At 68.0% G+C, this 23,866-nt stretch overlaps 1 protein-coding gene across 1 annotated transcript in view; it reads left to right on the top strand.

Annotated features, from left to right (window-relative positions):
• The window catches only part of LOC142825977 (uncharacterized), a 28,381-nt gene extending 7,148 nt beyond the window's left edge, over window positions 1-21,233 (top strand). Inside the window, exon 3 of the mRNA XM_075918334.1 lies at window positions 20,610-21,233. Coding sequence (XP_075774449.1) covers window positions 20,610-21,233 — 624 coding nt within the window. The remainder of the gene's footprint in view (window positions 1-20,609) is intronic.
• The last annotated feature ends 2,633 nt before the right edge of the window (window positions 21,234-23,866 follow it).

The following is a 23,866-nucleotide window of genomic DNA, read 5'->3' as shown; positions in this document are numbered from 1 at the left end:
TAATTTGTTGGACAAAAGTCAACATGGTTTCTGCAAAGGGAAATCCTGTCTCACTAATCTGTTAGGCTGTGTCTACACTGGCATGATTTTCCGAAAATGCTTTTAATGGAAAAGTTTTCCGTTAAAAGCATTTTCGGAAAAGAGCATCTAGATTGGCAGGACGCTTTTCCGCAGAAGCACTTTTTACGGAAAAGCGTCCGTGGCCAATCTAGACGCGATTTTGCGCAAAAAAGCCCCAATCGTCATTTTCGTGGTCAGGGCTTTTTTGCACAAAACAAATCTGAGCTGTCTACACTGGCCCTTTTGCACAAAAGGTTTGCGCAAAAGGGACTTTTGCCTGAACGGGAGCAGCATAGTATTTCCGCAAAAAGCACTGATTTCTTACGGTAGGAAGTCAGTTCTTTTGCGGAAATTCAACAGGCCAGTGTAGACAGCTGGCAAGATTTTCCGGAAAAGCAGATGCTTTTCCGGAAAAACTGGCCAGTCTAGACACAGCCTTAGAGTTCTTTGAAGGGGTTAACAAACATTCAGACAAGGGGGATCCAGTAGATATAGTATACTTAGATTTTCAGAAAGCCTTTGACAAGGTCCCTCACCAAAGGCTCTTGTGTAAATTACATGGCCATGGGATAAGAGGGAAGGTCCTTTCTTGGATTGAGAATTGGTTAAAAGACAGGAAACAAAGGGTAGGAATAAGTGGTAAATTTTCAGATTGGAGAGGGGTAACTAGTGGTGTCCCCCAAGGGTCAGTCCTAGGACCAATCCTTTTCAACTTATTCATAAATGATCTGGAGAAAGGGGTAAGCAGTGAGGTAGTAAGTTTGCAGATGATACCAAACTGTTTAGGATAGTCAAGACAGAAGCAGGCTGTGAGGGACTCCAAGATCTCACCAAACTGAGTGATTGGGCAACAAAATGGCAAATGAAATTTAATGTGGATAAGTGTAAAGTAATGCACATCGGGAAAAATAACCCCAACTAGACGTACAGTATGATGGGGGCTAATTTGGCTACGACAAATCAGGAAAGAGATCTTGGAGTTATCGTGGGTAGTTCTCTGAAAACTTCCACACAGAGTGCAGCGGCGGTCAAAAAGGCAAATAGGATGCTAGGAATTATTAGGAAAGAGATTGAAAATAAGACCCAGAACATCTTACTGCCCCTGTATAAAACTATGGTACGCCCGCATCTTGAATACTGTGTACAGATGTGGTCTCCTCACCTCAAAAAAGATATTTTGGCCTTGGAAAGGGTTCAGAAAAGGGCAACTAAAATGATTAGGGGTTTGGAACAGGTCCCATATGAGGAGAGGTTAAAGCGACTGGGACTTTTCAGTTTAGAAAAGAGGAGACTGAGGGGGGATATGATAGAGGTCTATAAAATCATGAGTGGTGTAGAGAGGACGGATAAAGAAAAGTTATTTATTAGTTCCCATAATAGAAGAACTAGAGGACACCAAATGAAATTAATGGGGAGCAGGGTTAAAACTAATAAAAGAAAGTTCTTCTTCACACAGCGTGTAGTCAACCTGTGGAACTCCTTGCCAGAGGAGGCTGTGAAGGCTAGGACTATAATAGAGTTTAAAGAGAAGCTAGATAATTTCATGGAGGTTAGGTCCATAAAAGGCTATTAGCCAGGGGATAAAATGGTGTCCTTGGCCTCTGTCTGTCAGAGGCCGGAGAGGGATGGCGGGAGACACTGTCTTTGGTCCACGCCCTTCGGGGTACCTGGTGCTGGCGACTGTCGGCAGACAGGATACTGGGCTAGATGGACCTTTGGTCTGACCCAGCACGGCCGCTCTTATGTTCTTATGTTCTCTCCCGGAGGCGGGCTCAGGGCCCGGTCCTCCCCCCCACTCTATACCCCCCCATCCTCAAACCAGCCGAGACTGACCCTTCCCCCAGGCCCTAGTGCCCAGCCTGCTCTCAGCCCTGCCTCCCCTTTGAAAGCTTCAGAGGGAAGCTGAGTTATTCTGTAACTGGAAAAACTTCAACCCAACAAATAGTCCGGCAGCCGCTTAGAGGCCACCAGACCCGCGGAGGCGTCGCTGTGCCCGGAGAGCTCGTGGCACCGCCCGAGGGTTTGTTCGCCCCAAGGCGCTGCCAGACTATTGGTCGTTCTGGAAGGTTTTCCGTCTCCCCTTTGTTCCCTTTCCCGAGCAAAGGCGTGTTCTCTCCTGTCCTCGGGCGTGCGAGACCCAAGGCTGCAGTGCCTCGTGCCCCCGCCCAGACGGAGCTGCAGTGTGTGACGCAGGGGGCTGTCCACGCGGGTGGCCCTGGCTCCACTCTGGCGGGCAGTCGCTGGTGGCTGTGTGGGGCTGGGGGTGACCCCTACTGGCCTGTGTCTGTAGCACTGCCCCCGGGGGGTCCCTGAGGGGAGGCGCGTAGGCCATGGCTAGCAACTTCCCACCTGGCCAGGAGAAGGGGTGCGAACAAAGCAAGGGGGGTGGCCACGAGGGGGGGTGTTCTGTGGCTGGGAGCTGGGCAGTCGAGTGTGGGGGAGCATGGAGGAAGCAGACTACAAACCAGTCCAGGGGGCTCAGGGGCCTGTGAACACCCCCCCAGGGCACTAGGGCTGTCGGCCTGGCCTATGCCCACATGGAGCCTACGCTGGGCTGGACCTTGGAGAAGCAATAAACCCATTTCCACTCTACTGGCTGGTGGAGTCGCATCTGGCTGCGTATGGGGCAGCAGGATTCTCTGATGCCATCACACAGTGCCCAGGGAAACTGAGGCACGCTCTCACACAGAGACACCGCAGGACAGCACAGGACAGTAGAATCACACACAACCCAACAAAGCAAACAGAGAGAATGCAGGGACCGTCAGCGACTGCAAGAGCAAATGAAGTCTTCACACATCACACCTGCAGCCCGGCCCCCTCCTGCGCCCCCCCTGCTCCCTGCAGCCCGGCCCCCTCCTGGCCCCCTCCTGCGCCCCCTCCTGCTCCCTGCAGCCCGGCCCCCCTCCTGGGCCCCCTCCTGGGCCCCCTCCTGCTCCCTGCAGCCCGGCCCCCCTCCTGGGCCCCCTCCTGCCCCCTGCAGCCCGGCCCCCTCCTGTGCCCCCTCCTGGGCCCCCTCCTGCTCCCTGCAGCCCGGCCCCCTCCTGTGCCCCCTCCTGGGCCCCCTCCTGCTCCCTGCAGCCCGGCCCCCTCCTGCGCCCCCCCTGCTCCCTGCAGCCCGGCCCCCTCCTGGCCCCCTCCTGGGCCCCCTCCTGCTCCCTGCAGCCCGGCCCCCTCCTGCGCCCCCCCTGCTCCCTGCAGCCCGGCCCCCTCCTGCGCCCCCCCTGCTCCCTGCAGCCCGGCCCCCTCCTGGCCCCCTCCTGGGCCCCCTCCTGCTCCCTGCAGCCCGGCCCCCCTCCTGGGCCCCCTCCTGCCCCCTGCAGCCCGGCCCCCTCCTGTGCCCCCTCCTGGCCCCCTCCTGCGCCCCCCCTGCTCCCTGCAGCCCGGCCCCCTCCTGGCCCCCTCCTGCGCCCCCCCTGCTCCCTGCAGCCCGGCCCCCTCCTGTGCCCCCTCCTGGGCCCCCTCCTGCTCCCTGCAGCCCGGCCCCCTCCTGTGCCCCCTCCTGCCCCCTGCAGCCCGGCCCCCCTTCTGGGCCCCCTCCCGCTCCCTGCAGCCCAGCCCCCCTCCTGTGTCCCCTCCTGGGCCCCCTCCTGCTCCCTGCAGCCCGGCCCCCCTCCTGTGTCCCCTCCTGGGCCCCCTCCTGCCCCCTGCAGCCCGGCCCCCCTCCTGGGCCCCCTCCCGCTCCCTGCAGCCCAGCCCCCCTCCTGTGTCCCCTCCTGGGCCCCCTCCTGCCCCCTGCAGCCCGGCCCCCCTCCTGAGTCCCCTCCTGCTCCCTGCAGCCCGGCCCCCCTCCTGAGTCCCCTCCTGCTCCCTGCAGCCTGGCCCCCCTCCTGAGTCCCCTCCTGCTCCCTGCAGCCCAGCCCCCCTCCTGTGTCCCCTCCTGGGCCCCCTCCTGCTCCCTGCAGCCCGGCCCCCCTCCTGTGTCCCCTCCTGCTCTCTGCAGCCCGGCCCCCCTCCTGTGTCCCCTCCTGCTCCCTGCAGCCCGGCCCCCCTCCTGTGCCCCCTCCTGGGCCCCCTCCTGCTCCCTGCAGCCCGGCCCCCCTCCTGGGCCCCCTCCTGCTCCCTGCAGCCCGGCCCCCCTCCTGAGTCCCCTCCTGCTCTCTGCAGCCCGGCCCCCCTCCTGTGTCCCCTCCTGGGCCCCCTCCTGCCCCCTGCAGCCCGGCCCCCCTCCTGGGCCCCCTCCCGCTCCCTGCAGCCCAGCCCCCCTCCTGTGCCCCCTCCTGTGCCCCCCCTGCTCCCTGCAGCCCGGCCCCCCTCCTGTGCCCCCTCCTGGGCCCCCTCCTGCTCCCTGCAGCCCAGCCCCCCTCCTGTGCCCCCTCCTGGGCCCCCTCCTGCTCCCTGCAGCCCGGCCCCCCTCCTGTGCCCCCTCCTGGGCCCCCTCCTGCCCCCTGCAGCCCGGCCCCCCTCCTGGGCCCCCTCCCGCTCCCTGCAGCCCAGCCCCCCTCCTGTGCCCCCTCCTGTGCCCCCCCCGCTCCCTGCAGCCCGGCCCCCCTCCTGTGCCCCCTCCTGGGCCCCCTCCTGCTCCCTGCAGCCCAGCCCCCCTCCTGTGCCCCCTCCTGGGCCCCCTCCTGCCCCCTGCAGCCCGGCCCCCCTCCTGGGCCCCCTCCCGCTCCCTGCAGCCCAGCCCCCCTCCTGTGCCCCCTCCTGTGCCCCCCCCGCTCCCTGCAGCCCGGCCCCCCTCCTGTGCCCCCTCCTGGGCCCCCTCCTGCTCCCTGCAGCCCAGCTCCCCTCCTGTGCCCCCTCCTGGGCCCTCTCCTGCTCCCTGCAGCCCGGCCCCCCTCCTGGGCCGCCTCCTGCTCCCTGCAGCCCGGCCCCCCTCCTGTGTCCCCTCCTGCTCCCTGCAGCCCGGCCCCCCCCCGGACCCCCGTCCATTCCCTGCAGCCCGGCCCCCCTCCTGGATCCCCGTCCATTCCCTGCAGCCCGGCCCCCCTCCTGGGCCCCCATCCATTCCCTGCAGCCCGGCCCCCCTCCTGGGCCCCCATCCATTCCCTGCAGCCCGGCCCCCCTCCTGGGCCCCCATCCATACCCTGCAGCCCAGCCCCCCTCCTGGGCCCCCATCCATTCCCTGCAGCCCGGCCCCCCTCCTGGGCCCCCATCCATTCCCTGCAGCCCGGCCCCCCTCCTGGACCCCCATCCATTCCCTGCAGCCCGGCCCCCCTCCTGGGCCCCCATCCATTCCCTGCAGCCCGGCCCCCCTCCTGGACCCCCATCCATACCCTGCAGCCCGGCCCCCCTCCTGGGTCCCCATCCATTCCCTGCAGCCCGGCCCCCCTCCTGGGCCCCCATCCATTCCCTGCAGCCCGGCCCCCCTCCTGGACCCCCGTCCATTCCCTGCAGCCCAGCCCCCCTCCTGGGCCCCCGTCCATACCCTGCAGCCCGGCCCCCCTCCTGGGCCCCCGTCCATTCCCTGCAGCCCGGCCCCCCTCCTGGGCCCCCATCCATTCCCTGCAGCCCGGCCCCCCTCCTGGGCCCCCATCCATTCCCTGCAGCCCGGCCCCCCTCCTGGGCCCCCATCCATTCCCTGCAGCCCGGCCCCCCTCCTGGGCCCCCATCCATTCCCTGCAGCCCGGCCCCCCTCCTGGACCCCCATCCATTCCCTGCAGCCCGGCCCCCCTCCTGGGCCCCCATCCATTCCCTGCAGCCCGGCCCCCCTCCTGGGCCCCCATCCATTCCCTGCAGCCCGGCCCCCCTCCTGGACCCCCATCCATTCCCTGCAGCCCAGCCCCCCTCCTGGACCCCCATCCATACCCTGCAGCCCGGCCCCCCTCCTAGGCCCCCATCCATTCCCTGCAGCCCGGCCCCCCTCCTGGGCCCCCATCCATTCCCTGCAGCCCGGCCCCCCTCCTGGGCCCCCATCCATTCCCTGCAGCCCGGCCCCCCCCCGGACCCCCATCCATACCCTGCAGCCCGGCCCCCCCCTGGACCCCCATCCATTCCCTGCAGCCCGGCCCCCCTCCTGGGCCCCCATCCATTCCCTGCAGCCCGGCCCCCCTCCTGGGCCCCCATCCATTCCCTGCAGCCCGGCCCCCCTCCTGGACCCCCATCCATTCCCTGCAGCCCGGCCCCCCTCCTGGGCCCCCGTCCATTCCCTGCAGCCCGGCCCCCCTCCTGGGCCCCCGTCCATTCCCTGCAGCCCGGCCCCCCCTCCTGGACCCCCATCCATTCCCTGCAGCCCGGCCCCCCTCCTGGGCCCCCGTCCATACCCTGCAGCCCGGCCCCCCTCCTGGGTCCCCGTCCATTCCCTGCAGCCCGGCCCCCCTCCTGGGCCCCCGTCCATTCCCTGCAGCCCGGCCCCCCTCCTGGGCCCCCATCCATTCCCTGCAGCCCGGCCCCCCTCCTGGGCCCCCGTCCATTCCCTGCAGCCCGGCCCCCCTCCTGGACCCCCATCCATTCCCTGCAGCCCGGCCCCCCTCCTGGGCCCCCATCCATTCCCTGCAGCCCGGCCCCCCTCCTGGGCCCCCATCCATTCCCTGCAGCCCGGCCCCCCTTGCATGGCTCTGAGGCTGGCAGGGGCCGGCCCGTGCGTGGGCAGGGGGCGCGAGCAGGCTCAGGTGGAGCTGGCCCCGGGCAGGCCGGGTTCGGGGTCCCTGTGCAGCCGGCCTGGAGCCGAGCTAATGGGGCTGATTGGATCAGGGCTCTGGAGGGGAAGGAGCGGCCCCGCTAATGCAAAGCAGAAGCTGTTCCAGGCCATAAAGGCGCATTAGGGTGATTGTTATTGCTGCGATCCCCAGGCACAAGTGCTGCCAGGGGAGCGGGGGGGGGGGGAGTCTCCGAGGCTGGTGCTGTCTCGTCTGGGCCCCGCTCAGGGCTGCCCCTCTGCCCAGTGCCGGGGGCTCCTGCGGGGGGGGGGGCTTTGCCTCTGCCTGGAGACAGGCGCACAGGCCCAGGCCGGACTCGGCTGCTGTCAGGCCCCCCGGCCGGCGCTGACACCTGCCCGGCAATAGCTGCTGCTTACGGAGCCGGCGGCGCTCGCGCTCCCCGCCAGCTGGCGCGCCCCGGCTCGTGCGCAGAGGAATGAAGGGCTGAGCCGCAGACAGGCCGGGAGCACCGGGGCCCGTCCCTGCTCTGGCTGGGGGGGGCCAGGTCCCTCTGGCTCCTTCTGCCTGCGGCCCCAGATCTCCCTCCCTGAGCCCTTCAGGGGCCGGTCCCCGCCCAGGCCCGGGACACGGGGGGAGCGGCACCTCCTCGGGCCCAGAGCAGAGAGGCCCAGCCCCCAGCCACAGAGCACTCACCCCCCGCCCCTGGCCAGGGACCCCCGGGGCTGTGCTACAGATACAGGCCAGCAGGGGTCGCCCCCAGCGACTGCCGGCCAGAGGGGAGCCAGGGCCACACGCGGGGCGGGGCGGGGCGGGGCGCGCTGCCAGGCTGCGTTTGCAGGCACTTGGGGAGCGAGGTGAAACTCGGGGTCAGGGGGCCCGTCAGGGCTCGGCGTGTGGTGGGCGCAGTGAGCCCTGCCCCTCGGGGAGCCGACGGGCCCCCGGGGGGGCAGCCAGGGAGGGAGCTGGAAGCCTGGCGGCCTGGGAGTGCAGAAAAGCCCCATAAAGCCTGGGGCTGGCTGACAGGACACGGGGGCCGCCCTGCGCTGGAGGCCCCGTCGGGCGGGGGCCCAACCCTGCCTGCAGTGGCCTGAGCGCTGGCCCCCGATACTTGGGGAGGCCTGGGGCGCCTCGCCCTGCGCACGGGCGGGGATCTGGCGGCTGTGCAGCTTGGCTGGTTCTTGGCGCCTCCCACCCGCCTGCCGGGGCCAGACACGCTCCCCTGGGAGCTCAGCGGGGGGGGGACGCAGCCCCCGGGCCGGGACAGGCTGGTGGCTCTGCCCAGCTGCAGGGGGTTTCCCGCCGCTTGCAGCTCCAGCCCAACGGAGGGGGGGGGGGGCAGCAGCGTCTCCCCACAGGCGGGGCCGGATTGGTGAGGGGCGTCCTGGCTAGTGGTGCCTGGGAAACGAGTTGGACCATTGGCAGCCTCAAGGCAACTGGGTGGGGTTGCAACTTCTTTGGAGGAGAGGGACATAATTCAAAATGACCTTAGCAAGTTAGAGAAATGGTCAGAGGTAAACAGGATGAGGTTTAATAAAGAGAAATGCAAAGTGCTCCACTTAGGAAGGAACAATCAGTTCCATACATACAAGATGGGAAGCGACTGCCTAGGAAGGAGCATGGCGGAAAGGGATCTAGGGGTCATAGTGGACCACAACTTGAATATGAGTCAACAGTGTGATGCTGTTGCAAAAAAAGCAAATATGATTCTAGGTTGTATCAACAGGTGTGTTGTAAGCAAAACTCGTGAAGTCATTCTGCCGCTCTACTCTGCACTAGTTAGGCCTCAGCTGGAGTACTGTGTCCAGTTCTGGGCGCCACATTTCAAGAAAGATGTGGAGAAATTGGAAAGGGTACAGAGAAGAGCGACAAGAATGATTAAAGGTCTAGAGAACATGACCTATGAAGCCAGGCTTCATGAACTGGGCTTGTTTAGTTTGGAAACAAGAAGATTAAGGGGGGACATGATAGCGGCTTTCAAATATCTAAAAGGGTGTCACAAGGAGGAAGGAGAAAATTTGTTCCTCTTGGTTTCTGAGGACAGGACAAGGAGTAATGGGCTTAAAGTGCAGCAGGGGAGGTTTAGATTGGACATTAGGAAAAAATTCCTAACTGTCAGGGTGTGATGGCGCGTTGGGGGTTCCCCGTCTCCTGCACCCCGAAATGGCACAAACAGACTGCACCAGCCGGTGGAATAGAGGAAGTTTATTGCCTCTCCAGGATACAGCGCAGCACAGATGGAATCTGGTCACAGAGCTGGGCTAGGATGCCTCAGGCCCCCTTGAGATGGGGGAGACTGGGCCCCTAAACTCCAGCCCCTTCCCCTAGGCTCTCCTCCATGCTCTCAGACAGCCAGCAACTCACTCACTCACCTCCAGCCCTGCCCCCCAGCCAGGGCAGCATTCCACCTTCCTTTGTTCCTCTCCATGGGGGGTGTCTGGCCACTGGTTTGCACAGTGACTCATCCTGTTTTGCTGGGTCGTGGTACCCACGGCAGCCAGTGGGGGTTACCCCAGAGCCAGCAGAATAGAAACCAGCCAGGTACCCCCACTACGTCACAGTTCTCCCCCCTCCGAGAGCGAACTGAGCAGGGTCACTCCACTCGTGGCCTAGGGAAGTTCGGGTCCTCTGCATGGGAACCCGCCCTGGGGACATGGGTGCTCCCCTTGACTCGGGCCGGCCGTGGCGAGGCCCCACATGAGCTGGCTTCCCTCTGTCCACTCGCCGCCCCGCTCCAGGGCGACTGCACAGGCCTGTCCTCGGGGGTCACACCCACCCTTCCACTGGCCTTGATCTCTGGCCAGGGTCTCTCGGGCCGGGGCCATGAGCCCAGCGAGCCTTCTCTGGACAGCCAGGGCGGCTTCCACCCCCGAAGCTCCATCCAGGGAGGACTTCCCCTCCCATAACTCTCTCAGCAAGCCCAGAGGGTCTATCTGGGGTAGAGACCCCCAAGCCGCTTTCCTCCTGTCTTGGGCCTTCCCGCCCCTCTGGCAGGAGTCACAGGACCGGCAGTACCGCTGCACGGCTGTAAAGATTCCCAGCCAATAGAAGTGCTGGAGCAGCCTCAGCCGGGTGCTCCGGATCCCCCGGTGGCCCCCAACGGGGACATCGTGGGCCAAATACAGCAGCTTGAGGCGATACTTTCGGGGGACGACCAGCTGCCGCTGGACCCTCCATGCCCTCGCCTTCCTGGGGGGAAGCCATTCACGGAACAGGAGTCCACACTCCCGCAGGAATCTCTCCTGGCCACCTCTCCCCAGAGGCTGAGCTGCACGGAGGCCAGCCTGGTCCCTCAGCCTCTGCAAGGAAGGGTCTGCCTGCACCTCAGCCTGGAATTCAGCTGCTGAGGCAGGGATCGGGACCTGTTCCCCACCTTTGCCTAGGTCCGGAGTCCCAGCCTGGCTGGACCCCGTGTCCACTGGGATGGGACCCTGAGGACGCTGCCAGGAGTCCTTCCCTGGACCCACGTTGTCAGCCCCCCGCTGGCTCTGGCTCCGGGTAGTGACTAGAGCCCGCTGGGATTCATGGGGCCACTCCTCTAGGTCATTCCCCATCAGCACCTCGGTGGGCAAGTGCGGGTGCACCCCCACTTCCTTGAGGCCTTCCTTCGCCCCCCATTTCAGATGCACCCTGGCTACAGGCACCTTAAACGGGGACCCATCTATGCCCTTCAGGGTCAGCTGCGCGTGGGGTAGTATCCGCTCTGGGGCCACTATGTCGGATCGGGCTAGCGTCACCTCCGCCCCCGTGTCCCAGAAGCCCGTCACCTTCCTCCCATCCACCTCCAGGGGTATGAGGCACTCGCTCCGCAGGGGCCGTCCTGCCCCCACCCGGTACACGGAGAAATCCGCCTCCTGAGAATCAGACCTCCCAGGGGAGGAGCACTGAGCATCCTTCCCCTCTCTCTGAGCTGAGGTTTGCCTGCCAGCCCCTGCCTCTGGGGCAGCCTGCCCTTCCTCCCGCCCCAGCCAGTTAACCCTGGAAAGTCCCCGATCCTGGGACCTGGTGCACTGAGCCCTCTTGTGGCCTTTTTGCCCACAGCGATGGCAAGTTAGGCTTTGGGCTGTCTCTGTCCAGGCCCTGGCTGGTTCTCTGAGGCGCAGACGACCTGTTCCTTGGTCTTGCCCCATAGTTGACTCCCTCCGTTGCTCAGCTGAGATCCGGTCTCTGCGCGATTCCCTTTCTCTCCGGGACTCCCGTTCACACCCGGACCGGCTCTCCGTGAACTCATCCGCCAGCCTCCCGGCCTCCTGGAGGGTCTCTGGTCTCCGGTCCTTGAGCCACAGCCTCAGTTTGGGTGGGCACGCTTCATAGAACTGCTCCATCAGGACCAGCTTGAGCAGCTCCTCTGCGGTCTGGGCTCCGACTCCAGACACCCACTTGCGGCAGTATTGCGCCAGGCGGGAGGCCAGATCCACATAGGTCTCCCGTGGCCCTTTCTGTACCCCCCGGAACTTCTTCCTGTACATCTCGGGGGTCAGCCCGAACTTGTGCAGCAGGGCCTCCTTGACTCGGTTGTAATCCCCTGGCTGTAGGTCCTCCAGCTGACTGAGCACTCCGGCCGCCTCCTGGTTCAGTGCGGGGATGAGCTCCTGCAGCCAGTCAGCTGGGGGGACCCGTTGCAGCCCACAGGCCCTCTCAAAGGAGCTGAGGAACCCGTCTATGTCACCCATGTCCTTCAGTTGGGCCACCACGGGCCTCTCCAAGCGTCTGGCAGTCCTGGGACCTTGGGGCCCATCCGCACTTGGCGCAGCCGGTGCCCCGCCGGTTCTCCGCTCTGCCATGGCCAGCTCATGCTGTCGCTGCCTCTCTCGATCTTGGCGCTCCTTCTCTCGGTCCTCTACTTCCAATTCCCTGATCCGCAGCTGGATCTCCAGGCGCCGCAGCTCCGCTGGGCTGGCCCCTGCCCTAGATGGGCTACGGCTTGCAGGCCTCCCGGGAGACGCTGTCTCATCTCTCCGGTGGGTTCCAGTGCTCCTCCCCCTCTCTGAGACTGACACACTCTCAGGGGGGGTCTGGCTGCTTCCCCTGGGGACAAGATCCTGGCCCTGTGGCTGGTCATTCTCTTCCAGCTGGGTAATCAGCTGGGCCTTGGTTGCTTTCCGCACAGGCAAGCCCCTCTCTCTGCACAGCCCCACCAGCTCTGCCTTCAAGAGTCGGGCGTAGGCCATCTGCCCGCTGGTCCCCTTGGTGCAGACTCACCAGTCTAGTGCTGCAGCGCCCCACGATTCCCAGGAACCGCTTCGCTCTGTCTCCAGCACGCCTGGCTCCAGGGCTCTTGCTTCTACTGCGCCTTGTCGCTTGCCGCTGGAGGCTTCATCCACGGGGTGCAGTGCATCCCACTTCTGACACCAGTGTGACGGCACGTTGGGGGTCCCCCGTCTCCTGCACCCCGAAATGGCACAAACAGACTGCACCAGCCAGTAGAACAGAGGGGGTTTATTGCCTCTCCAGGATACAGCCCATCACAGATGGAATCTGGTCACAGAGCTGGGCTAGGATGCCTCAGGCCCCCTTGAGATGGGGGAGACTGGGCCCCTAAACTCCAGCCCCTTTCCCTAGGCTGTCTCCTCCATGCTTCCAGACAGCAACTAACTAACTCTCTTCCAGCCCTGCCCCCCAGCCAGGGCAGCCTCCACCTCCCTTTGTTCCTCTCCATGGGGGGTGTCTGGCCACTGGTTTGCATAGTGACTCATCCTGTTTTGCTGGGTCGTGGTCCCCACGGCAGCCAGTGGGGGTTACCCCAGAGCCAGCAGCATAGAAACCAGCCAGGTACCCCCACTACGTCACACAGGGTGGTCAAATATTGGAATAAATTGCCAAGGGAGGTGGTGGAATCTCCCTCTCTGGAGATATTTAAGAACAGGTTAGATAGACATCTGTCAGGGATGGTGTAGACGGAGCTTGGTCCTGCCTTGAGGGCGGGGGGCTGGACTCGATGACCTCTCGAGGTCCCTTCCAGTCCTATGATTCTATGATTCTATAAGGTCTTTTGGCGGGACCCGGGCTGCAGCCCCTAAAGCCCCTTCTTAATCCACCTCTGCTCTCCCCTGGCAGTCGGCGCTGAGTCCAGCGTGGCACTGTGGGGCAGGGGGCTGGGTGGGGGCTCAGCAGGGGGCGCTGTGGGGCAGGGGGCTGGGTGGGGGCTCAGCAGGGGGCGCTGTGGGGCAGGAGCAGGGTAAGGGCTCAGCAGGGGGCGCTGTGGGGCAGGAGCAGGGTAAGGGCTCAGCAGGGGGCGCTGTGGGGCAGGGGGCTGGGTGGGGGCTCAGCAGGGGGCACTGTGGGGCAGGAGCAGGGTAAGGGCTCAGCAGGGGGGCGCTCTGCCCTGGCAGTTGGTGACCCCAGTAGAACACTAGGGGGCGCTGGGCGACAGGGAGCAGGGTATGTTGCGGGGCAGGTGTGACGTAGTGGGGGTACTTGCTGGGCTGGGGTGACCCCTGCTGTCTGGAGCAAGACCCAGCAGGGAAAGCCTCACTAGGCAGAGGTAAGGCCAAACCTGTTGAACCAGTGGCCAGACACCCCCCATGGAGAGGAACAAAGGAAGGGGGATGCTGCCCTGGCTGGGGGGCAGGGCTGGAAGAGGGTTAGTTAGTTCCTATCTGGAAGGCAGGGAATAAGGAGCTGGGGAGGGGGCTGGGACTCCCCCATCTCAAGGGGGGCACTGAGACCTCTTAGCCCCAGTTCCTGTAACCAGACTACATCTGTGCTGCGCTGTGCTGGAGGAGCAATAAACCACCCTCAATTCCACTGGCTGGTGCAGTCTGTTTGTGCCATTTCGGGGTGCAGGAGACGGGGAACCCCCAACGCGCTGTCACAGCAGGGAGCAGGATGGGGGCCCAGCAGGAGGTGCTATGGGACAGAGAGCAGGGAGGAGGCTCAGCAGGGGGCACTGTGGGGCAGGGAGCAGGGTGATGGCCCAGCAGGGGGCACTGTGGGGCAGGGAGCAGGGTGAAGGCTGGCAGGGGGCACTGTGGGACAGGGAGCAGGGTGATGGCCGAGCAGGGGGTGCTGTGGGGCAGGGAGCAGGATGAAGGCTCAGCAGGGGGCGCTGTGGGGCAGGGAGCAGGGTGATGGCCCAGCAGGGGGTGCTGTGGGGCAGGGAGCAGGTTGATGGCCCAGCAGGGGGCACTGTGGGGCAGGGAGCAGGGTGGAGGCTCAGCAGGGGGCGCTCTGGGGCAGGGAGCAGGGTGGAGGCTCAGCAGGGGGCGCTCTGGGGCAGAGAGCAGGGTGGAGGCTCAGCAGGGGGCGCTGTGGGGCAGGGCATGCTGACTGAGAAACAGAAAGCCACGCCCCACATTCCCATCACGTGCCCGAGCCTGAGTAGGAGATTTACCAGAGAAGTGGCCCATGAGGGAGGCTGAAGGACCTGGGCTCCTTGAGTTTGGGAAGGAGACGACTGAGGGACGCGCGGGCGGCTTTCAGGTACCTAAAAGGGGTCGCGAGGGGGGCTGTTCCCTTTGGCCCCTGCAGACAGGACAAGCCGCCAGGGGCATAGGCTGCAGCCAGGGAGGTTGAGGTTGGACATCAGGAAACGCTTCCTGCCTGTCGGGGGGTCAAACTCTGGACCAAGTTGCCGGGGGTTGTGGAATCCCCGTCCCTGGAGACACTGAAGGCAGGTTGGGCAGACACCTGCCAGGGCTGCTCTAGGCGATGCCTGGCCCTGCCGGGAGGGCGGGGAACTGGGCTCGACGCCTCGCGAGCCCCTCCCAGTCCTAGGACTCTAGGATTTTGTGGATGCTTCCCTTGGCTCTGAGATAGGGCCAGAAATGAGGGGTTCAGTGTATGAGAGGGGTGCCATGAAGCAGGCTTGGGTTGCAGGCTCAGGATGGGAGGGGGGGTGCAGGTGCGGGGCCCAGCAGGGATGCTCTCACCTGGCAGTCAGTGCTGACCCCAGTGCAGCACTAGGGGGCGCCGTGGGGCAGGGAGCGGGGCGGAGCTCTAGGGGGCGCTCTCACCTGGCAGTCAGTGCTGACCCCAGTGCAGCACTAGGGGGCGCCGTGGGGCAGGGAGCGGGGCGGAGCTCTAGGGGGCGCTCTCACCTGGCAGTCAGTGCTGACCCCAGTGCAGCACTAGGGGGCGCCGTGGGGCAGGGAGTGGGGCGGAGCTCTAGGGGGCGCTCTCGGCGCTGGCACCGATCCCCCGCTGGTACCTGGGCACCGTGCTGCTGGCTTTGGCCTGCGACTTGGCACTGAGGCCTGGAACTTGTCCCATGCGGGCTCGGGCGCTGGGGCAGAGCAGTGGGGGATCAGGGGCTGCTCCTTGCAGTGTGTCCTGGGGATGTGATCCTCCTTCCCTGCCCACAGGAGGCTGCATCGCACAGTGCGGCTCTGGTGCCCCGGTGGGGTGGGGGTGTCTCCTTTCTCCGCAGGTGCCCTGAGGGCAGCAGGGGCTGGCAGGGCCCAGTGACCTGGGGAAGGGCGTTACCAGCGCTGGCTCCGGAAACAGCCTGCCCGGCACAGGGCCCCGTGGGACGTAGGGTGGGGTCCTGGGGAAGACCGTAGTGGGGATTGTATTCTCTCTTGCAGTCACTGTATTGTATTCACTCCGGGTGCTTTGGTGTGTGTGTGATTCTACTGGCCTGGGTTGTTCTGGAGTAACGGTGTGTGCCTCAGTTTCCCCGAGTACTGCACCACGATCTGGACGAGGCAGGGGAGCCGGGCAGGACTCACTGGGGAAGTAGGTTCAGTCTCTCACATCCTGAGGCCCAGGTGAGGGCAGGTAACATCTGGGAACTGGAAGCAGGACAAGGGAGGGGACAAAGCTGCCTAGAGGGCTAGGACCAGTGGCTGGGGGTTTGGGGAGAGGGGACTGTAGCTGGCTTGTGGGGACAGGGCAGGGCCCCGGCTCTGGGCCCCCTCTTCCCAAGACGGGCTTGTACCCACTGCTCCTGGTTCCTGTCCTACCTGCCGCCTGAGAGTCCGCTCTGGCTGGGGGGGGCAGGGCCGGGGACTCCCCCTCCCGTGACAGAGGGACTGAAGACAAGTCTGGGGTGGAGTCTGAGGGGCTGGGGACCTGGCAGACGCTGGCTGGGGTGTGTGCGAGCACCGGGGGCTGGGCTGTTTATAGACTCCACTCCCTGCCTAATGCATCTGATTGGATTTGCTCAATGTGATTACCAGCCCTTTGCCTTTGATAACGAGGTTCTGAGCCAGGCGCCTGTCAGCGCGGGGGGGGGGGTGGGTCCCGTCCCGCCCGTGTCCACAACGTGGGACCGCAGAACTGGGCCAGGAATGGGGGGGAGGGGAGCCACCGGCCCCGTGGGGCTCAGCAGAACTGGGCCAGGAATGGGGGGGAGGGGAGGCACCGGCCCCGTGGGGCTCAGCAGAACCGGGCCGAGCGTGGGGGGGGAGCCACCGGCCCCGGGGGGCTCAGCAGAACCGGGCCGAGCGTGGGGGGGGAGCCACCGGCCCCATGGGGCTCAGCAGAACCGGGCCGGGCATGGGGGGGAGCCACCGGCCCCGGGGGGCTCAGCAGAACCGGGCCGGGCGTGGGGGGGGAGCCACCGGCCCCATGGGGCTCAGCAGAACCGGGCCGGGCGGGGGGGGGGAGCCACCGGCCCCGGGGGGCTCAGCAGAACCGGGCCGGGCGTGGGGGGGGGGAGCTACCAGCCCCGGGGGGCTCAGCAGAACCGGGCCGGGCGTGGGGGGGGGGAGCTACCAGCCCCGGGGGGCTCAGCAGAACTGGGCCAGGAATGGGGGGGAGGGGAGGCACCGGCCCCGTGGGGCTCAGCAGAACCGGGCCGAGCGTGGGGGGGGAGCCACCGGCCCCGGGGGGCTCAGCAGAACCGGGCCGAGCGTGGGGGGGGAGCCACCGGCCCCGGGGGGCTCAGCAGAACCGGGCCGGGCGTGGGGGGGGGGAGCTACCAGCCCCAGGGGGCTCAGCAGAACCGGGCCGGGCGGGGGGGGAGCCACCGGCCCCGGGGGGCTCAGCAGAACCGGGCCGAGTGTGGGGGGGGAGCCACCGGCCCCGGGGGGCTCAGCAGAACCGGGCCGGGCGTGGGGGGGGGAGCTACCAGCCCCAGGGGGCTCAGCAGAACCGGGCCGGGCGGGGGGGGAGCCACCGGCCCCGTGGGGCTCAGCAGAACTGGGCCAGGAATGGGGGGGAGGGGAGCCACCGGCCCCGGGGGGCTCAGCAGAACCGGGCCGGGCGTGGGGGGGGAGCCACCGGCCCCGGGGGGCTCAGCAGAACCGGGCCGGGCGGGGGGGGAGCCACCGGCCCCGGGGGGCTCAGCAGAACCGGGCCGGGCGTGGGGGGGGAGCCACCGGCCCCGTGGGGCTCAGCAGAACCGGGCCGGGCATGGGGGGGGGAGCTACCAGCCCCAGGGGGCTCAGCAGAACCGGGCCGGGCATGGGGGGGGAGCCACCGGCCCCAGGGGGCTCAGCAGAACCGGGCCAGGCGGGGGGGGGGAGCCACCGGCCCCGGGGGGCTCAGCAGAACCGGGCCGGGCGGGGGGGGGGAGCCACCGGCCCCGTGGGGCTCAGCAGAACCGGGCCGGGCGGGGGGGGGGGAGCCACCAGCCCCGGGGGGTCAGCAGAACCGGGCCGGGCGGGGGGGGGAGCCACCGGCCCCGGGGGGCTCAGCAGAACCGGGCCGGGCGTGGGGGGGGGAGCCACCGGCCCCGGGGGGCTCAGCAGAACCGGGCCGGGCGGGGGGGGGGGAGCCACCGGCCCCGGGGGGCTCAGCAGAACCGGGCCGGGCGGGGGGGGGAGCCACCGGCCCCGGGGGGCTCAGCAGAACCGGGCCGGGCGGGGGGGGGAGCCACCGGCCCCGTGGGGCTCAGCAGAACCGGGCCGGGCGGGGCGGGAGCCACCGGCCCCGGGGGGCTCAGCAGAACCGGGCCAGGCGGGGGGGGAGCCACCGGCCCCGGGGGGCTCAGCAGAACCGGGCCGGGCGGGGGGGGAGCCACCGGCCCCGTGGGGCTCAGCAGAACCGGGCCGGGCGGGGGGGGAGCCACCGGCCCCGGGGGGCTCAGCAGAACTGGGCCGGGCGGGGGGGGGAGCCACTGGCCCCGTGGGGCTCAGCAGAACCGGGCCGGGTGGGGGGGGGATCCACTGGCCCCGGGGGGCTCAGCAGAACCGGGCCGGGCGGGGGGGGAGCCACCGGCCCCGGGGGGCTCAGCAGAACTGGGCCGGGCGGGGGGGGGGGAGCCACCGGCCCCGGGGGGCTCAGCAGAACCGGGCCGGGCGGGGGGGGGGAGCCACCGGCCCCGGGGGGCTCAGCAGAACCGGGCCGGGCGGGGGGGGAGCCACCGGCCCCGTGGGGCTCAGCAGAACCGGGCCGGGAGCACATGGCCCTGCCCTGCCCCATCTCCCTGCTGAGCTGGCGCCGCCCGGCAGCCACTGCCAGGCCAGGAAGCAGCCCGGGGGCAGCAGGCACAGGGGAGGGGCTGGCACGGGCCGGGCAGGTCCCTCTGGCCTGGATTCCCGCCCTGTCCGGCTGTACGGGCAGCGCCACCCTCAGCCGCTCCAGGGCCTGCGCACGGCCCCCGCCCTCCCCGGCACTCCCAGCCCGCAGCTGCTCCCCACTGGTGCCCGGGGGTGTTTGCCCGGCCGGGGGGAGCGGGGCAGCTGTGCTCCTGGCTGGGGCTCCTGCTCTGGGGGCAGCAGGGGGCTGAGCTGTGGCAGGGGCCCAGAATGAGCCGTGGGGGTCGGTCGCTGGGCCCCGCGCCCCTGGGCCTGCTTCCAGCTCTGGCCCTGCTGCCCGGGCTGCCCAGTGCCTGGCGTGGCCCCTGTGCCAAGCGGGGTGGCTCCCAGAGGCAGGTGCCCGGGGTGCCCGGGGTCAGAGCAGGGGTCTCCCTGCCCGGCGCCTGGGATCCTCAGTGCTCCGGCTCTGACCCCGTTCCCAGCCTGCCCACTCGGGGCTACAGCAGCCTCACGCTGAGCCGGGCCCTGCTGCTCTGGGCGCTGCCCGGGCCCAGGCGAGACGGGCTGCAGAGAGCCAGGGCGGCAGGAGCGGGGCCCTCGGCCCAAGGGGGCGGCCCTGAAGTTTGGGGGTGGAGCCAGGCTGGGAGCTGGGGGCCCCGGCTCTGCCCGCCCACCTCGGCGCACGGGTCCCTGCGGGCTCGGCGAGGTTCCGGCCGTGCCAGGCGGGCGCGGCGCCGGGGCAGACGTCACTGCCTGCCGCTCGCGTCACCGCCGGGGCCAGCTCCCGCCCGGGGTGGGCGCGGCCCCGGGAGCGTCTCATGCGGTTACGACGTGTCTGATTGAGGCAGGAGGCGCCAGCAGCTCCCTGGGGAGCTCCAGGCCAGGGCTGGAGGCCCAAGTAATCCAATCGGGGCCGGCTGCAATCGAATTAGCCCCAATTAACCCAGTGGCCGCGCGGCGCGGCCTGTCCCCTGCCAGCGGGTTTGGGCGAGGGAGGGAGCCGGGAGCGGGGGCGGGGAACCGAGGGGCTTGGCCACCCACCGCTGGCTCCCGTAACCCAGGCCCTGGCGCGGCCTGCGAACAGGGCACGAGCGCGCCAGGCTGGCGCTGCGGGGGAGAGGGGCTGGGCCCAGGCATTGGCCCCTGCAGGGACAGGGTCACGTGGAATGCACCTGCCTCGGGGACGGGTCTGGCCAGCGCCCGCATGATGGGACCCTGGCCTGACGGGGACCTCTGGGCCCCACAGCAATACAGATAACAAGGTAATCGCTCCGGGGGGCGCACACACACGCTGCCTTCGCACGCACGCTGCCTTCGCACGCACGCTGCCTTTGCACGCACACGTCCTTTGCACGCTTCCTTTGCACACGCACGCTGCCTTCGCACGCACGCTGCCTTCGCACGCTTCCCTTGCACACGCACGCTGCCTTCGCACACACACGCTGCCTTCGCACGCACGCTTCCTTTGCACGCACGCTGCCTTCGCACACACACGCTGCCTTCGCACGCACGCTTCCTTTGCACGCACGCTGCCTTCGCACGCACGCTGCCTTCGCACGCTTCCTTTGCACACGCACGCTGCCTTTGCACGCACGCTGCCTTCGCACACGCACGCTGCCTTCGCATGCACTCTTCCTTTGCACGCACGCTGCCTTTGCATGCTTCCTTTGCACACGCACGCTGCCTTCGCACGCACGCTGCCTTCGCACGCTGCCTTCGCACATGCACACTGCCTTCGCACGCTTCCTTTGCACATGCACGCTGCCTTCGCACATGCACGCTGCCTTCGCACATGCACGCTTCCTTCACACTCATGCTTCCTTCACACACATGCATGCTGCCTTTGCACGCGGCCTTCGTACGTTTCCTTCACACACACGCTTCCTTCCCACACGTGCACACTTCCTTCGCATGCTTCCTTTGGACACATGCACGCTTCCTTCGCACTGAACAAGCCCAAATCCCTCAGCCTCTCCTCGTGAGCTTTGTTTTGTTGCATGTGCTTTCTGCTGCCCTGCCCTGTAGTAACCCCCTGTGTGTGCCTCAGTTTCCCTGGGCATGGCACCGCTGCCTGGATGGGGCTGGGAATCCTGGGTGCAACTCACGGGGGGAAGCTGCCCCAGCCTGGCAGGTTCACACTGGCCCAGGCTCTGGAGGCTGGGAGGGGTGTGACCAGGTGATACACCTGGGCGGCCCTGGAGGCGGGGCTGGTGGCACGCAGAGACGTGCTGCGGGGGGGAGTGACTGTGGGCTGGCTGGGGGGCACAGGGCACATGAGGCTGTGGATGGGGGGGCAGGGCCCGGGGCTCCCCACCCCCAGGGGACAACGTGCATGGACCAGCCCTTGCCAAGTGGGGCTGGAGGTGGCAGAGACACTCAGCAGTGCAGCCCTCGTGCCAGAGATCAGGGCTAATTACTACGGGAGAGCCGGAGCGGTTCCTCCCCAGGCCTGGCTCTCTGCCCCCACGGCCCCGCCCGCAGGGTTGGGACATGAGCAGCTGGATTCCCCCAGCCTGCGGAATCCCAACGCATTACTGGGGAGGGAGAGCGGGAAAACAGGGATGGGTGTGAGGGTCAAAGGGCTAGAACCCGGGAGCAGAGAGCCCCGACAGCGCCCACGGCCCCTGACAGCGTCCACGGCCCCCGACAGCGACCACGGCCCCCGACAGCGTCCACGGCCCCCGACAGCGTCTACGGCCCCCGACAGCGCCCACGGCCCCCGACAGCGACCACGGCCCCCGACAGCGTCTACGGCCCCCGACAGCGCCCACGGCCCCCGACAGCGCCCACGGCCCCCGACAGCGCCTATGGCCCCCGACAGCGCCCACGGCCCCCGACAGCGTCCACGGCCCCCGACAGCGTCTACGGCCCCCGACAGCGCCCACGGCCCCCGACAGCGTCTACGGCCCCCGACAGCGCCCACAGCCCCCGACAGCGACCACGGCCCCCGACAGCGCCCACGGCCCCCGACAGCGCCCACGGCCCCCGACAGCGCCTACGGCCCCCGACAGCGCCCACGGCCCCCGACAGCGTCTACGGCCCCCGACAGCACCCACGGCCCCCAACAGCGCCCACGGCCCCCGACAGCGTCTACGGCCCCCGACAGCGCCCACGGCCCCCGACAGCGTCTACGGCCCCCGACAGCGCCCACGGCCCCCGACAGCGTCTACGGCCCCCGACAGCACCCACGGCCCCCGACAGCGTCTACGGCCCCCGACAGCGCCCACGGCCCCCGACAGCGTCTACGGCCCCCGACAGCGTCTACGGCCCCTGACAGCGACCACGGCCCCCGACAGCGTCTACGGCCCCTGACAGCGTCTACGGCCCCCGACAGCGCCCACGGCCCCCGACAGCGCCCACGGCCCCCGACAGCGTCTACGGCCCCTGACAGCGCCCACGGCCCCCGACAGCGCCCACGGCCCCCGACAGCGTCTACGGCCCCCGACAACGCCCACGGCCCCCGACAGCGCCTACGGCCCCCGACAGCGTCTACGGCCCCCGACAACGCCCACGGCCCCCGACAGCGTCTACGGCCCCCGACAGCGACCACGGCCCCCGACAGCGCCCACGGCCCCCGACAGCACCCACGGCCCCCGACAGCGTCTACGGCCCCCGACAGCGACCACGGCCCCCGACAGCGTCTACGGCCCCCGACAGCGCCTACGGCCCCCGACAACGCCCACAGCCCCCTCGGAGCTGGCTGGGGACACGGAGCAGAGAGCCCCGACAGCGCCCACGGTCCCCGACAGCGCCCACAGCCCCCGACAGCGCCCACGGCCCCCGACAGCACCCACGGCCCCCGACAGCGTCTACAGCCCCCGACAGCGCCCACGGCCCCCGACAGCGTCTACAGCCCCCGACAGCGCCCACGGCCCCCGACAGCGCCCACGGCCCCCGACAGCGTCTACGGCCCCCGACAACGCCCACGGCCCCCGACAGCGTCTACGGCCCCCGACAGCGCCCACGGCCCCCGACAGCGTCTACGGCCCCCGACAGCGCCCACGGCCCCCGACAGCGTCTACGGCCCCCGACAACGCCCACGGCCCCCGACAGCGTCTACGGCCCCCGACAGCGACCACGGCCCCCGACAGCGCCCACGGCCCCCGACAGCACCCACGGCCCCCGACAGCGTCTACGGCCCCCGACAGCGACCACGGCCCCCGACAGCGTCTACGGCCCCCGACAGCGCCTACGGCCCCCGACAACGCCCACAGCCCCCTCGGAGCTGGCTGGGGACACGGAGCAGAGAGCCCCGACAGCGCCCACGGTCCCCGACAGCGCCCACAGCCCCCGACAGCGCCCACGGCCCCCGACAGCACCCACGGCCCCCGACAGCGCCCACGGCCCCCGACAGCGCCCACGGCCCCCGACAGCACCAACGGCCCCCGACAGCGTCTACGGCCCCTGACAGCGCCCACGGCCCCCGACAGCGCCCACAACCCCCGACAGCGCCCACGGCCCCCGACAGCGCCCACAGCCCCCGACAGCGCCCACGGCCCCCGACAGCACCCACAGCCCCCTAGGAGCCGGCTGGGGACACGGAGCAGAGAGCCCTGACAGCGCCCACGGCCCCCGACAGCGCCCACGGCCCCCTAGGAGCCGGCTGGGGACACGGAGCAGAGAGCCCTGACAGCGCCCACGGCCCCCGACAGCGCCCATGGCCCCCTAGGAGCTGGCTGGGGACACGGAGCAGAGAGCCCTGACAGCGCCCATGGCCCCCGACAGCGCCCATGGCCCCTAGGAGCTGGCTGGGGACACGGAGCAGAGAGCCCCGACAGCGCCCATGGCCCCCGACAGCGCCCATGGCCCCTAGGAGCTGGCTGGGGACACGGAGCAGAGAGCCCTGACAGCGCCCATGGCCCCCGACAGCGCCCATGGCCCCTAGGAGCTGGCTGGGGACACGGAGCAGAGAGCCCCGACAGCGCCCATGGCCCCCTACAGCGCCCATGGCCCCCTAGGAGCTGGCTGGGGACACGGAGCAGAGAGCCCTGACAGCGCCCATGGCCCCCTAGGAGCTGGCTGGGGACACGGAGCAGAGAGCCCCGACAGCGCCCATGGCCCCCTAGGAGCTGGCTGGGGACACGGAGCAGAGAGCCCTGACAGCGCCCATGGCCCCCTAGGAGCTGGCTGGGGACACGGAGCAGAGAGCCCTGACAGCGCCCATGGCCCCCTAGGAGCTGGCTGGGGACACGGAGCAGAGAGCCCTGACAGCGCCCATGGCCCCCGACAGTGCCCACGGCCCCCTAGGCCTCCAGGGAGCCGGTGGAGACTGCCCGGTGGAAATAGGCCCCGAGCCACAGCCCCCCCTCAGCCAACCTCTGCTTCCTAGTCCCCTCATTTGCCGCCTCGAGCAGACTGGTGCCAAGGAACAAGGCCAGGCCTAGAGCGGGGATGGGGGAAGAGACCTTTTTTGGGTCAGGGCCCAAGAAACCCTAAAACCCAACACCCCCAAACCCTCCCTGATGTGGCCCCCACCTGAGGAGACTGACACGTTCCCCTCCCCCCCAGAGTTGGGGGGGCCCAGGCGAGTAGATTTTATGTGCTCCAGTGCGGGGGAGGCTGGAGCACCAGTGCGGGCTCCCCAGTTCTTTGAGGGGTCAACAAACACGTGGGCAAGGGGGATGCGGTGGATCTGGTGCACTTAGATTTCCAGGAAGCCTTTGACCAGGCCCCTCACCGCAGGCTCTTACGCAAAGTCAGTTGCATGGGATAGGAGGGAAGGTCTCTCGTGGATTGGTAACTGGGACACAGAATGGGGCGCGGTAACTAGCAGGGATCTGCCCTGCAACCAGCCCTGTCCAACGGATTCACAGACGACCTGGACAGAAGGCTAACCAGGGAGGTGGCATTTGCAATGATCCCAACAGGCGAGAGAGCTAAGAGCAGAGCAGCCTGCGAAGAGCTTCA

The sequence above is a fragment of the Pelodiscus sinensis genome, unplaced genomic scaffold (assembly GCF_049634645.1).
Source record: "Pelodiscus sinensis isolate JC-2024 unplaced genomic scaffold, ASM4963464v1 ctg174, whole genome shotgun sequence".
In the NCBI taxonomy this organism is placed as follows: Eukaryota; Metazoa; Chordata; order Testudines; family Trionychidae; genus Pelodiscus; species Pelodiscus sinensis.
Note: the sequence above shows the minus strand (reverse complement) of the source record. Positions and strands in the feature narration are given on the sequence as shown.